Source organism: Larus michahellis, chromosome 5, assembly GCF_964199755.1.
Source record: "Larus michahellis chromosome 5, bLarMic1.1, whole genome shotgun sequence".
Lineage (NCBI taxonomy): Eukaryota > Metazoa > Chordata > Aves > Charadriiformes > Laridae > Larus > Larus michahellis.
This window is the reverse complement of record NC_133900.1, coordinates 55,761,014-55,775,421: the sequence shown is the minus strand read 5'-3', so window position 1 is coordinate 55,775,421 and position 14,408 is coordinate 55,761,014. Positions and strand designations below refer to the sequence as shown.

The following is a 14,408-nucleotide window of genomic DNA, read 5'->3' as shown; positions in this document are numbered from 1 at the left end:
TCACTGCAAATAAAGCACCAACTGTAAAGTTAACTTGTTCTGGTAGCTATCTTTATTTTCTGTACATTTTTACTGTCATTTCAAGACTGCTGCCTTACCCTTCTTTTTGGAAACTGTTGCATAGAATAGTGTCTGCCTCAGGTCAAATGAAGAGTTAGGGGTCTGGGAACATGTTTTCAGAAATACTAAACTCTTCTCCTCTGTTATCTGTATCCCCCACCTCCAAGTAATCCATACGACAAGAAGAAAAATAAGACTCCTGTAGCAGAACCTGATGGGTGCCTTCAGGTGCCATAAAACATCTCTCCCTTGGAATATAGGAGGAATCTAGTTTGCTCCAACCACCTTCGCCAAGCAAACACACTCCACTTACCTAGTTTACGCTTTCTGGCAATTAATCTTCATTTGTTCACTGTTCAGAATGGAAAACCAGGCCCTAGAGATATACATAACCTTCTATGTCAATTCATCCATCAGAAGTGGTGGCTCAGTTGTCAAGTGATAACACAGAATGATTATGGCACATGTGACAAGACAACACTACTGGATGTAGATCTGCCTAATCAAACATGTCCCACAATAGGACATGTATTAGTGTAATTACTAATAATTACCAAATAATGTTTGAATTTTTTTTTGTAAGAACTGTTCTGTAAGCCTAAAACATTAAAGTCACTTCACCTGTCTAATGGTGAACCCCATTAAACCCAGTGGATGTGTTTACATACCAGATAGCATACTTTTGTCCTTGTTCAAAGTCTAATCAAGGAGATCTGCAGGTGCTCTGCACCTGCAAGGTCCAGCCACCTGCCTTGCACATTGTCTTCCTCTTGAGTAGGCAACAGTAGATGACTGTCAAAACTCTCCATCATCTTGACCTCTCTTTCCCTTCCTCACCATAGCATTCAACACATAAAGCTCTCTTTCTTCTTGTCTGGTAAATGGGAGGATGGATCCGTGTTAAAACTAACTCATCAAAGAAATACTGCTTTGTTTTAAAAGGAATGATTTTCCTCTCCAGCTCAGTGCTTGGCTGTAAGACCAACAGTGCCAAGAAGGAGGGGGACATTGAGGACAGCAGCAGTGCTGAGGGACTGGGGGAGAGCAGGGTCATTTCTTCCACAAGCAGTGCTGGCTTAAAGTGTTTGTATAACTAGCAGGTGCTGTGTCACAAGCAGCTTATGCTGATCAAAGGGTGTATTTTATCATCACGCCTGTTTGCTCTAACAGTGAAATGCTGCAGAAGAGTGCTGTTCCTTTACCCCTCTCTTCTGCTGTCCTACCCTGTGACTTGCCCAAGGTCACAAGTTCCCGCTGTCCCCTTCTAGCATTCCCCCCACCCCTTGCATCATATCCCATAATCGTGAAAGCAGAAAAGATATTGTTTCACCTGAGTAAGTAATCTGATGGAAAAATCGGGGGTGAGGGAGGGGGCGAAGCCTGCTTTCTGCTGAATCAGCACACTCAAAACAACTCACTCTGCAGCCCGAGACTGCTACAGCTGATGCATGACGGTTTTAATCTTGCCTGTTCAGTTTTTCGCCTGACCAGATTCCTGAACCGCCTCTACCCAGCTGCAGGAACGGCACTGCTGGTGCAAAGGCAAAGGTAGGATTACATGGGTAGAAACATAAGGGAGGGCACATACATACTGAAGCGGTACACAGTGCTGCAGAAATGCGGCATCAAAGACAATCTGAAAAAGCACTTCTGCATTATTTAAGACATGAAGAACTTGCCTGTCTATGGTAATTCTTACCAGCTGGGTTCACAGCATTACAGCTACAACAAAAGGTACAATATGAATCCATGCAGTATTTTTCAGACTGTGGTATCTGACCCTTTTAAGATCTTTACACTGCTGGCGAGGGTCTAAGAAAATGACCAAGACAAGCTTGTTGCCAGGAAGCTTGCACTTGCTGCATGTGTCCTGGAGAATGGTTACTGGCCCTTCACAAAGCAGAAGAGTACCACCACCTCCCCACGAGAGGTGTCAGAACACGGTATTGTTTAAGCGGAACAGACATTCCCATTGCTGCCTCATCCACAGTAAGCTGTACTCCTTAGGAGGCTCAAGCATCAGCAGCACTGGAATCAACACGCATCAGTCTCAAATAAAAAAGTCAATGCGAATGTATTCATTTACAAATTATTTTAGTTTGGCTTTACTGGGTATCAGAAAAATACTACTGTACAATTATTTTTATGCAACTGACCTCTTTACCTGGCATTAGCACTCCTCAATGATCATTTACAGCTACCTGTGAGAAGCACAGTGCTAGGCTGACGTCACAAATCTGGCATCATGAGATTTATTTTTTCCTTTATATAGGATGCACTCATCCCACGTAAGCAGTTCCACGTCAGTTTTCTTACCTGTAAACTGGGAGTGACAGTATCAAAATAGATCTTTCCCTCTTGGCCTCCCAGAACCGTTCTGACAGTCTGTTGAGTGGGCAGGACTTGCTTCCCTACTGTCATCATTCATTTTCATCTCACGCAGACCTTTTACTCCACTTCTCCAACAAAGTTCTGGTTCCTCTAAATAAAACAACGCCAGCACGTGAATTCTCTGCTAGTTTTGCCACGGGCCTTCAAAAACAGAGTCTTAGTATTGCAACTTCCTTGTCAGGTGCCAGCAAAGTAAAAGCCAGTCCCTAATGAGTCACACCAGACTTGGAGCAGCGGGAAGGGGTGCACAGACACACACAAATCATCTTGGGGTACAAAATAACCCAAGAGCAGCCCTACAGATGAAAAGCTCGTGAGGGATTGTTTTTGAAATCATTGAACATAAATGCCTTTTTAAAAATGATGTAATGGGTTATCTTAATTTCAGCTGTCTATAAACAGCATTAATAATATCTCATGGCTTATGCGTAGTATTACTGAAGTCACTCAGTGTAGGTAAGGTACTAAGAAATACTATTACAAGCTTTATTTTTGTCCCAGCTGCAATCATATTCATCGCAGAAGGAAGCTGCTTTTTTGAATTTTACTGATTTATGTAAGGATTTGAAAATAGTATGTAGAAACAACCTCTCATGTGTATATATATCTGAGAAACATTCGATGGAACAACTACATGGAGAAAAAAATAAATGTATTCTGGTCTACTTTCATCTCCCTCCACCACAAACACATCTGCAGTTTATTTGAGCTGTAAAAAATAAAAATTAAGAGAACTGAAGCAGCAGGTGGGGAAAGGACAGCGCAGCTGAAACAAGCTGATACGAAACGTTGCCAGATTTTCTACAACCTATTAAACTAAGAGGCCACTTTGGCTTTACATTTGAAAAATACTGACTTTATGTTCAGGGGGGCACAGGCAACTTCGTATACACTATTGAGATTAAATGTAAATCTAGCTTCATGATTCAAGCTAGTTATTAACAGTTTCAATTGAACACAACCGAAGGTGCAATGACTGCTTAAACCCAAAGGAACTCAAGCAATCAATGTTCTCTTTTAACATTACAGTGTTCTTTGTGGAGGTTTGCGTTTGTTTTTCCAAAACCCTTTTCCAAGTAAAGCCGACTCTTTTAATTGCAACATTTATGACTTCCTAAGCATCATGTGCCCTCTAGATGTATGTTCTCTGCGAGCTGCTTCTATATTAATTCCAGTGTCACTAGAGCTGCTGAGATTGTTTTTAGCTGCTCTCTAATGACACCTTCATCCTTAGTAGCAGGAGAGCGAAAAGTGCCGCTAACAGAAATTCAAACTTTTGGAGAGGTAGGACTTAAAAACAGACCCAGCAGAGTAAAACAAAGAAAGAAAAAAGAAAAAAAGATACTAGGGCAAGTTCAAAGTAATGAGGAGGGCTGAGAAACATTGGAAAAATATTGTAAAGTATTTCATATTCTTCTTATTATTATTATATATTGGAAAAAATTAATTAACCTTGGGAGACGCTTTGTAGTAGTAGACTATCAAATTGTGAATTCCATTAAATTGCATTTAAAAAGGCACATTTTCAGCAGTACTCCCATGGTTAGGGTGTGGCTGGCATTTACTTGGAAAAATAAATACGCATGAATATTAGCACAGTATAAATTAAAGCACAATGTAATCACTGAAGCCTAAAACAGACAGTTTGTGAGGCCACACCTGGTACATCTGTCCTTATTTGTCCTGTAATAAAACCCTTTAATGAGTTTACATGGAATAGACCCCTTTTTTTCCTCTGTGCTCCTGTGGCATACCTTTCACAGTACGTACCAGTACAAAACTCCATCCATGCAAAAAGCTTTCAAGGTCAGAATTTAAGCGCACATCAGCCTCCCAATACAAGAACCAATTGTGCCAAGACTGGGCACAGAGGGAGCTGGTATGAAATGGTTGTCAAAAGGCAGAAAAAGTGGTAACTCAAAGGAGGGTTACATGCTTTTCCCTAGTTTTATATATCCAGAGATCTAATCTTGCAAACAGTTATTACTGTAATTTCTGTGCAAACCAGCCCCAGTGAAGTTATGCGTGAATAAAATTACATTACAAATGATTCTTTGATATCTGTAAGATTACATGCCCACTAGGGCCATGCCATGAACCTGAGAGGTTGGATTACAGCATCTAGTTACCAGGGAAGTGGGTAAGGAAGGAGGTACAGGTGAGGGATAGTGATGACTGTCCTGTAATTAAGATACAGGAATGGAAGCCCCAGAGGAATAGATTTTGGGTCTGGCTATGCTACAAAACTTGCTATGTACCCTAAGCCCACTGAACTTAATCACTTAATCCAGTTTTAAAGTGAGCTCAAATGCTATCCACTCTAAAAGTTTTAGTAGTATTCTTTTGTACTTACATTTATTGTAAAAGAACTATGAGCTCTTCTGTTTAAGGGGTTGTAATCACAGTCATCTCAAGCACTCCCCTTGCTAAAAAACCCACCTCCTTGACTTCAAGGAGTTGACTATTTAGTAAAATAGAAACTATTGCAACATCATGCGATCTGCTTGCTGCTAGGTAAAGTATTTAATGTTCACAACTCTTTAATGCTTCATGAGGTAGGTAATTTAGGTGGTGCTCAGATGGCCATTATGTAAATTCCACCTCAAAGTATATCTTAAGAATAATTTAGACACAGAAATATAAAATGCAATTAATTTCATTCTCATCTAGGTTAAAAGACATTCAGATGAGTAATTTTGCTAAATAACATTGCTGCTTATGTGAGAAAGATGAGCGAAAAGATGTCCTAAGTTTCAAAGACCTGGCCCACCAAGTTTCCACCTGAAGTTAAGCTTTTATCTCTAGCTTCTGTCTGAAGTCACGTCAGATTGATTTCTACCCAAACGACTTCTACACACGTGCGTAGCAGTTACATTCCTGTTGCTTGAACCCTGCGTGGAACAGGCTGACCAGCAGATGTCCCCAGATTCAAAATAATCACAGTTAAAGCTTCAGGAAATCTTTACAGCCCTTTTGAACTTTACAAAGCCTGAAGCACCAGAGGCCATGAATGCCCTCGCTGCTTATTGGCATTCTTGTAAAAACAGAAGTTCTGAACTAGGCAATACCTGACTGCTGACACAAAGCACCTTTTTTGTCATAAAAAGTAAACTGATATCCAGACAATTTTTCTATGATACACTCCCTATTGATTGACAGTCCCTTGTTGAAATTTTTATTTTCAAAAGCATTCTAATTTCCCCCCCCCGCCTTAGAAGAGCAATCCCCCCCCAAACATCACGTGTAACACTTTTTCTTGGAAGTTTAGATACAAGATACAAGACTTTTTCCAAACTAGCATCAATTATTTTTGACTTGGGTATTACCAGACTCACAAACTGCTTTTTTTTTGGCATACCAAATACTGCTTTTACACTTCTCTCTATACCACCTACCTTGAATTCTGGAGACGTCAGAGATGTAAGTCTATGAGGTTGTAAGCGTACCGTACTTCGTACTAACCTGCAGATGGGAACCTACCAGCTCACACCGACGTCTCTGAGCAGAAGGGCTATTAGGTGCTGGGAAACTGGAAGGTCCTCTTTTCTCAAGCAAGCTGCTGAAGAACGCCTTTGGAGACCTGGCTTTCTTGCTCAAACGTTCCTGTTCCTCCGAGATGCCTTTTTTTTTTTATTATTTATTATGGTCGTACTTGTGTTTTTGTGTCCATAGATAAAATGAATGCTTCAGTTCTCAACCCTGCACTCAGGAAACTTTGAAGTAAATGGAAAATAGGTAATTTCCACCCCCAGCCACACTGTCTGATGACCAGAATGCCCAATTGCTGATAGTGTTGCTTACATGAAGATTTGCTTCTTAAGGGGGCTAAAAACTAATTCCTCAAACTTCATGGTTAGAAGAATCAAGCACTATTTAACACAACTACAAACAAAAGCATTAAAACACACAAACATGAAGTTAAAGACGATGGCACAAAATTAGGTGAACCAGCATTGAAAGTTTATCCAATTTAGAAATATATACATTTATATAAAAAAGGAAATCAATATAAAAATCTACATATTTGCAAATCTTGTATTACACAGGGTAAAGACAGTGTTATGTTTTATATCTATTGGATTACATATTTTTACAGTTTAAAAATCTTAAGAGTATACGGTTGCAAAAAAAATTAAATATCTGACTAGAGCCCCAAAGATAGCATACTGTAGGTATGACTGTCATGACACAATGAAGTCAATTATTCCGACAGAGAAATATTTACTCTGTAAACAGTATGTGTAAATACTGCAAGAAAGTAGAGCTTGCTCTGATATACATATATCTATACACCAAAACCACATTTTTAAATGCTTTGTTGGCTGAGCCTTCTTTACAAAGTGGATCATATCAGGGTAGTGAACCACAGGGATACTCATTTAAAATAAAAGGAATTAGAAACTTAAAATATCCAATATTCAACAGAACCTGACGTTTAATTACTGCATATTCCTTATGCACATAAACCCTACTCCAGTGGGAAGAGAGATCAAAAGACTGATACTGTGTATGTCGTTGTCTCTTGCAAAAGATAGAGGCAGTGTTTCTTGCCTATATTCCTACGTATGGTCCTAATATTGCATCTCTTTATTAAGGAAAATCCCTTAGGGATTAAATCCTGGTTTACTGTTTACAGAAACAGAAAATTCTTACTCTGTAATGGTTTTGTTTATGTTTTTAAAGTTATAACCACCTAATTGTAACAAGATTAAAGCCGACACATATAAACTTTGAAAAAGTAACAGAAAAAAAAAATGAAGTTTATAGATACAGATTCAGACTGATAGAAGCTAGATACCTTCTCCTGTTTCAGGAGTGACAGGATTTTTTTTTTTTTTTTTTTTAATTGTTTTTACAAGTCTTGTAAACATTATTAGAGCTATGAGACCATTATAGCAGTACTTTTAAATCAACAAAGTTACTTAACAGGTCATTAAAATAAATTTCTCCTCTTTATTAAAGCTTAGGAACAGGGTAATTTTGGCATAAATATCAAGCCCTTGGTTTTAGGATACCCGTCCCCAAAATATTAGGGAACAAATATTACAAGCACCCTGCTCATGCCTATCACTGATAGTGCTGATAGTATGTTAAAAACAGATTTTATTTTGCTTGCAACTGCAAACTGAGTAGTGATTTTAATAATGGGAAAATCCATGTTGAATTACAAGAAGTGGACCAGGGCAGTATGTTTTGCCCTAGAACAGAACAGAATGCAATGGGCTGACAACCTCATCCTCAGAGACTGACCACAAAGATTTATGGAGCGATAGTAGCATCACACTCGTGGCTTCAGGGTTTTTTGTGTGTTTTGTTTTAAAGAACCTTTGATGATGGCAACGTGAGAGAGAACTGCTAGTCAGAATTTGGAGTACTCAGAAGACTCCCTCCCTTCCCCCTTAAGATTAAGTAGTCCTTTCTCTTTTCCCATACCCATTAAAAATACTAGTGGCACCTACCCTTCCAGTTCAAAACTAAGTAACAGGGCTCCCGTGAAAGCCAAGTCAATATTATTGCACGCCTATCTGAAGTGCATGTCATTAAGTAATACGTGGGATGCCACAACCGTATCAGTTGGCCAGTGCTCTGATGTTAATTACTGCAGACATCGTAATCAGAAGTAACATTTATGTATGAGGTGGCTTAACAAAAAAGCCATATTTCCTAATCATCTTTACCTATAGTAAACCAAATTATTCGCACATAAGTCTTCAATATTTACAAGTCAACTGTACAAGTAATACAAAAACCTCTCAGTTAAGCACCAGTGCTGACTTAAGGAGTAATATCTTCAAGTCAGAGTATTAGTATTCCCTGTCACAAGCGGACTCTGATTTTGGAAGTCTCTCTTTTCTGTATTGGTTGTATTCAGACCACTTCTTTGTTCACGTCCATCTTCCACTTTCCAAGGATATTAGTAATAGCAGCAGTTTTCTAAAAGGTGTAGGTACCATAGACAGCTTTCACAGCATAATCAGTTCAGATCTTTTTAAAATAAAAGACCATAAAATCCACTGATCTGGATTGTAAGGTTTTACCAAGAGTTCATTAAGTGGAGTCTATATACAATTCATGGGAGAATAAGTGGTTGAAACAAATACAGTTTCTGTGTGCAAACACTGGGATGTCCAAGAGCGGCAGGAGTCCGCACTTAATTCAAGGGCGGTAGGGAACCCATTTGTCCTAAGTGTCAGTGAATTATGCCAGTCATGTCACCTTGGTTTAGAGTAACCATAAGGACACCGAAGAATCAGGCTGTCGTGACTAGGTAAGACATGAGTGCTATAGTATTCGACCAAACTTCCCATGTTCAAAAACATGATGTCTGAATCCAGGTAAAACTTGCAATCCTGTTGTAGAACAAAAACATACGTAATCATTGACAGTAATTTTTCCAAACTCAGTTTTAAAGAAAATCCCAAACCATCATCATCAGAACTAAGAAGCTCTTTCAAACAATCTACTGCTTTGCAAACTAGTCACACAAGGACAACCAAATTGAACTTGGGAATTTACTATTCCATCCTTTAGGATTTCACTGGAGCTGAAGTTTAGATTTGAACATTTACAGCTAGTTTGTCTGTTGCATGATACAGCAACTAGAAAGCCCAGATCTGAGTACTCAAACTCTCATCCTAGACCAGATATTTCTAAAACAGCTATTTTAACTTTTAGGAATGGGAAGACGTTTAGACTTTGACTTATTAGTTCCAATATATACCTATACACATGCACACTTTATACACATATATACACACGAAATTCATTGATATATACATGCACATATATACACATACAGTCATAGCGCAGCTGCTAACCTTTTCAAAGATCCTGTAGTTTCTCACTTTTTCTGCAGATTCATCCCATACAACCAATACCTTGAAGAAGAAAAATGCAACATATTCAGCCTATGCTAATAAGCTCTAAGTCAATGTATTAAGGAATTAGTTACAATCCAGCCTAAAAAAAACAATCAATCACTGAAGTTACCATAGCGATTGTCTCAGATTTTCTTGCTTTAAGGAAAGAGCACATCTAAATTGTTAAGTACTTTATAATATGTAAGATACAGTATCTCTAAATCAAAAAGGTTTTTGGGGGTAGATTCAGCAATTGCCAGTTACCTTTCCAGGCTTAGTAGATGAGTTCCTAATACAGTACAATCCGTTTTGTGGTTGTCTCCGTGGGCTACTAGCTTTAAATGTCCTAAAAACAATACAGCAATTACATGTGTTAGTAAAATGCCTAGATTCTTAAAATTCTTATGATAAACCTCTATTTCAGTTTCAATAATTCATAGTACATCATAGCTGAAAGAATTTCACGGTTCTAGCATCTCAATCAGCAACACAGCACAGAAGATCTGGCTTTCTGTCCCATCTAGCATCCTGGCAGAACAACCTTCTCCAGATGGAGCAAAATCCCTTTGCAAGTAGCATGCATTTTCAATTGATGCATGAGCACTGAACTAACTCCCTTAAAAAGCAATTACCATATTAAAGGAATTTAAATACTTTTATTATGTTTTTAAACACAAGCTGTACCTATCAAAATTATCTTTGGACTACTATTCAGTGCAGGTTTTTGCAGGACTTCTAAGCAATGTTTTAAAGTCACATCCTACCTTTCAACTTCGAAGGATTCAGAGGTATTAAGAAATACTGAAGCAGGCAGCCCAACCTGTAAAAAATATGAAGAAAATAAATCACCGTGTAAGTCAATGACAACTCAAAATGCTAGCAACTTTTTATGCAAATAAGCTACAGCCATCAGTATCTGAAATTATTAGTGGTGATTTAATCTTTACTTTATGTTTCTTCCTCCTTTACATCCGATATTAAAATACAGAGTTTATCAAGGCATTCCTTAAAGCTCAAAAAAATTAAAAAAAAAAAATCACATAGCAATGTGTTTTCAGATATTTTTTTCCTGAAATATGCATTTTAAAAGTTCCCTAAACTACACATAAGCAAGAAAAAAATTCTCCTTGAGAACGGCTCATCTGCTTGATCTTACTTTTTCATAGTCATCATCAGAATCATCATCAGGTTGGTTTGGCTTGGAGGGTAGTGCTGGTTTTTCAAATGAGAAGCTTCTAAAACTCTGTCCATCTGGTGGTGATCTCCTGGCAGAAACAGATCAAAAACTGAAGGACATCTCCTCAGGAAAACAGAACAAATATACACAAAACACTAAAGGGATAATAAAACTAGAACTGAAGAGCAACTTTCAGTTTAGCCCCCAAATAACAGATTAATTTAGGTTGCAAGGGGACCTCTAGAGATCATTTAGTCCAAGTTACTGCTCAAAGTAGGTCCAACTAGATCAGGTAGCTCAGGTAGCCACGCCCAGCCAAGTTTTGAGTATCTCTAAGGATGGAGGTTCCACAGCCTCTCCACAGCAACCTGTTTTGATGTTTCACCATCCAACACGGCAAAAAGTTTTTCCTACTATCTAGCTGTAATCTCCCAGGTTGTGACTTCTGCCTGTTGCCTCTACCTTATCACTGCAGACCTCCAAAGTTGCTCTCCCTTCTCCACCCTACCCATTAAGTAGTTGTAGACAGCAGTGATCTCTCATTAGCCTTCCTATAAAGGCTGAATGAATCCAGTTCTCTCAGTCTCTTCTCACGTATCTGTGCTACAGACCAAACATCTTGCTGGCCTTCCACTGGACTCACGCCAGTGTATCAGTGTCTTTCTTGTACAGTCCTACAGAGTTTATTACTTGTTCTTCAGGGCTGCTAAACAATCCAATGGACAAAAATATTTTCATCTGACTTACCACCATAACTAGTTCCACATCCCTTACTAAAGCTGACATTAATATAAAATGAAACACATTTCCTGTTTCTACAGAAGCCCAAAACTGTTTTTACGGTTCACTGAGGTTCTGATATTAAGGCTTCTTGTTCACTGCAATCAAAGGCTTTTAAGTGTTTAAAATAGACCTGAAAACAAGTGAACCCAAAATTTTGGTGGTTGGGGTTTTTTTTTTGTTTGGTTTTTTTTTTTTTTTTTTTTAGTTTATCTACTATTTCTTACTGAACTATTTCAGAAGGTAAACTGATTGCAAAATTTTTAAACAATAAATACAGAGGCAAAAAAGCACAATACTGTAAGGGATGGTGCAGGGAAGAGAAACAGACTTCTCAGATTCATATCGACATATGTTTGTCAACAAGTTAACTAATACACAATGGAAAAAATTTAATAGCGCATTGTATTTTCATACTTACTGTAACTGGGGACATGAAGACTTCTCTGGTCTAGGCTTGATTCCAGGGGGCTGGTGGCCTGGCACAGGTGGTTTTGGGAGCACTGGTGGCACAAACAGCCCAGGTTTACCATGTTCTCTTGGCACTTTGGGCTCTGTTGGTTTTTCAGTAAACTGTGACAGCTTGGGTTTACTGCTTGGTAGTGGAGGAGGAGTTCGCAGCGAAAGGTTTAAGGTTTTTAGCTTCTCGCATCCTTCTGGAGTAGGAAGAACTTGAGCTAGAGGCAGGGGCTCTGGAGGCAATGAACAAGATTCTTTGACACACACAGGCTTTTTGAAAGGAGGTAAAGGGGGTACAGGAGGCAGCTGTTCACTTAGTCTCCGGCTTGAGGATTGAATCTTTAGATTAGGTTCAGCTCGGCACTGTAACTGGGGTTCTCTCACATTTAAGTGATCCTCTAGTTTGATATCAGGTAAGCTTCTTTTAGGAGGTGGTGGTGGTACTGGCACAGTAGATTTGCCAGCAAAGGAATTTGCCCTTGATTCTGAGTAGGCAGCTTTTCTGATGTGAGGAACTGGCGGAGGCGGGTAGGCTGGGGGCAGGACCATATCTACAGAAAGAAAACATAAAAAAAACATGACACACTGAGGGGAAATACAGTATGTCAAGAAACAAGACTTTTCAAATTTATTTTCTATGTGATTTAAGATGTTTCATTGGCATCTGGTCTGACAGTACCCAAAATGCTGGATAAACATTCAACTTTCAGCACAATTCTGAATGCTATGTGTAATAAACTCCTGCAATTTTTATTCAGGCATGGCTTATGACAACTTCGTAAAGAGTTTTCCCTTTGCTAAAAATAAAGAAAAAGAGACTACATTAAAAGCATTACCCCTCCTCCAGGCTGATGGCCAGATACAGGCCCTTCAGGGAAGGCGGCCTGCAAGAAAACATGCCCTTAAAGGCATGTAACACTTTCTGTAAATTGTTACTGCTGTTACCAGGAACTTTTGACCCTAAATACCTCTCAAGATTAGATATCTGTGCATTACTTCAGTTATTTTACCACCTGCAATGCTTAAGATATGACCAAGCCAAAATAATAATCTGGCATTGTACATGAATGTTGCCTTCACTGGCGGCCTTTCACAGGGATGGGGCCTTTTGCAAAGGGAAAGAAAGAAATCTCATACCATCCTTCACTATGTCAGAAGTATCTGGCTGTAAGTAAGATTCATCCTCTTCCTCCTGGTCATAATCTGCAGATAAAAATCAATGTGTCAGACTCTGATAAGTACTCCTGGAACAAAGAGTCTTGAGTACTTACTGCTTTTTAATAAACAAATATTTTTTCAGTTTTTGTTAGGTTTTTTTTGTTTGTTTGTTTTTTTAAAGAGGTGAAAAACATAGTTAAAAATTTTGGTCCACGCCTCTGCTATTTAGAACAGTTTTTCCCTTAAACTTTGATGCCAACTAAGAAAGCCATTGCTTACAACAGTGGGAGATGAATTACGCTGCACATGAAATTTTTTCCATTTTTCAAGTTAAAGTTTACTTTCCGGTAACATTTTCTAGTGTTATAGCCTTCCTGAAAAAAATTCAAATCAGTCGCAGAGGCACAACTACATAGAAGCACTGGCAAAACCAGCTAGAAGAAAATAATTCCCAAAATCTAACCCTAACACAGAAACATTGATGATTTTGCAATACAGAAGCTTAAGCAAGCCTAGTGATCTACAAAACAATTAATTCTTTTGCCTCGCTCTGGCAACAACAACAAAAATCAAATGCACCACAACAAATGGCTTAAATGGTTTCAATGTCATCTTTAACCCTAAGGCAGAATAATCAAGACATGAAAAACACGCTCCTTCTAGGCAGTCATTTCTCAGAATTGACTATGATAGGAGCCTCAAGGACAATATGCATTATTTCCCCAGATAAATGGATTTTAAAAAAAAAAGGTAAGAATATCTGATAAAAATCAGTTAGCTCTTCTAATTTTCCTAACTTAAACTCATGCTAGGCCTCTTAACATAATTTGTATTGCATACAACCCTTCCCTCCCATAAACACAGAAGTACTAAACTACAATCCTACACAAAATGCTGATGAGTCTGTTTTCCTCTGCTTTGCAGCAATTGAACCGGATTTCCTAAAAAGACTCACTCCTGCCTTTTTGTCCTAGTCAGGAAAAATAGTCAGGAATTTCCTTTCAGGAAATGAGAGTACTTGCTCCAATCAACCCTGCCGTTAGAAATCTGAAAGGGCAGATGGGAAATGGCCTAGTAAAGGAACTATGTTGAACCGTGAGGATTTTACTAACACATCTCTTCAATACGAAGTCAGTTGCTGAAATATGTTGTGAATGCCTATCTGACAGGCTTCCTGTAATGTCCTCGCTTCTAATTAAAAAAAATAAATACACTCAGCCCAAACCATTTACTGTGAAACAGCTACAGCAACAAACAGGTATTAAACTTTGAATAAAAAAGGCTATGCTAAGAATGAGATTTTTAGAGCCTTACTTTAAAAAGCTACTCAGTTTGAAAGTCATTGAAGAATGTTAGCCTATGCATTTTACATAGGCCCATCCTATGCCTGACGCGAGATCTTCCTGAACTGGAGGGATGATCAGTTCTGTTTTGTACTAAACAGACCACAACACAGAGATAAAAACATCCCACTGTGGGTGACTGCTTGTTTTGCAGGACAGCTGAATTAATTTCACAGTCTA

The 14,408-nt window shown here is 38.6% G+C and overlaps 1 protein-coding gene across 7 annotated transcripts in view; it reads right to left on the bottom strand.

Moving 5' to 3' along the window:
- Positions 1 to 6,389: 6,389 nt before the first annotated feature.
- The window catches only part of SH3BP2 (SH3 domain binding protein 2), a 40,699-nt gene continuing 32,680 nt past the window's right edge, over positions 6,390 to 14,408 (bottom strand). For 6 of the 7 annotated variants that reach the window (XM_074587409.1, XM_074587406.1, XM_074587407.1 and 3 more), the window contains 7 exons: positions 12,865 to 12,930; positions 11,690 to 12,278; positions 10,468 to 10,576; positions 10,076 to 10,131; positions 9,576 to 9,657; positions 9,270 to 9,329; positions 6,390 to 8,801 (listed from right to left, as the gene is read on the bottom strand). In XM_074587409.1, coding sequence (XP_074443510.1) covers positions 8,664 to 8,801; positions 9,270 to 9,329; positions 9,576 to 9,657; positions 10,076 to 10,131; positions 10,468 to 10,576; positions 11,690 to 12,278; positions 12,865 to 12,930 — 1,100 coding nt within the window. In that variant the 3' untranslated portion in view covers positions 6,390 to 8,663. The remainder of the gene's footprint in view (positions 8,802 to 9,269; positions 9,330 to 9,575; positions 9,658 to 10,075; positions 10,132 to 10,467; positions 10,577 to 11,689; positions 12,279 to 12,864; positions 12,931 to 14,408) is intronic. The other variant, XM_074587405.1, reaches the window with a different exon arrangement.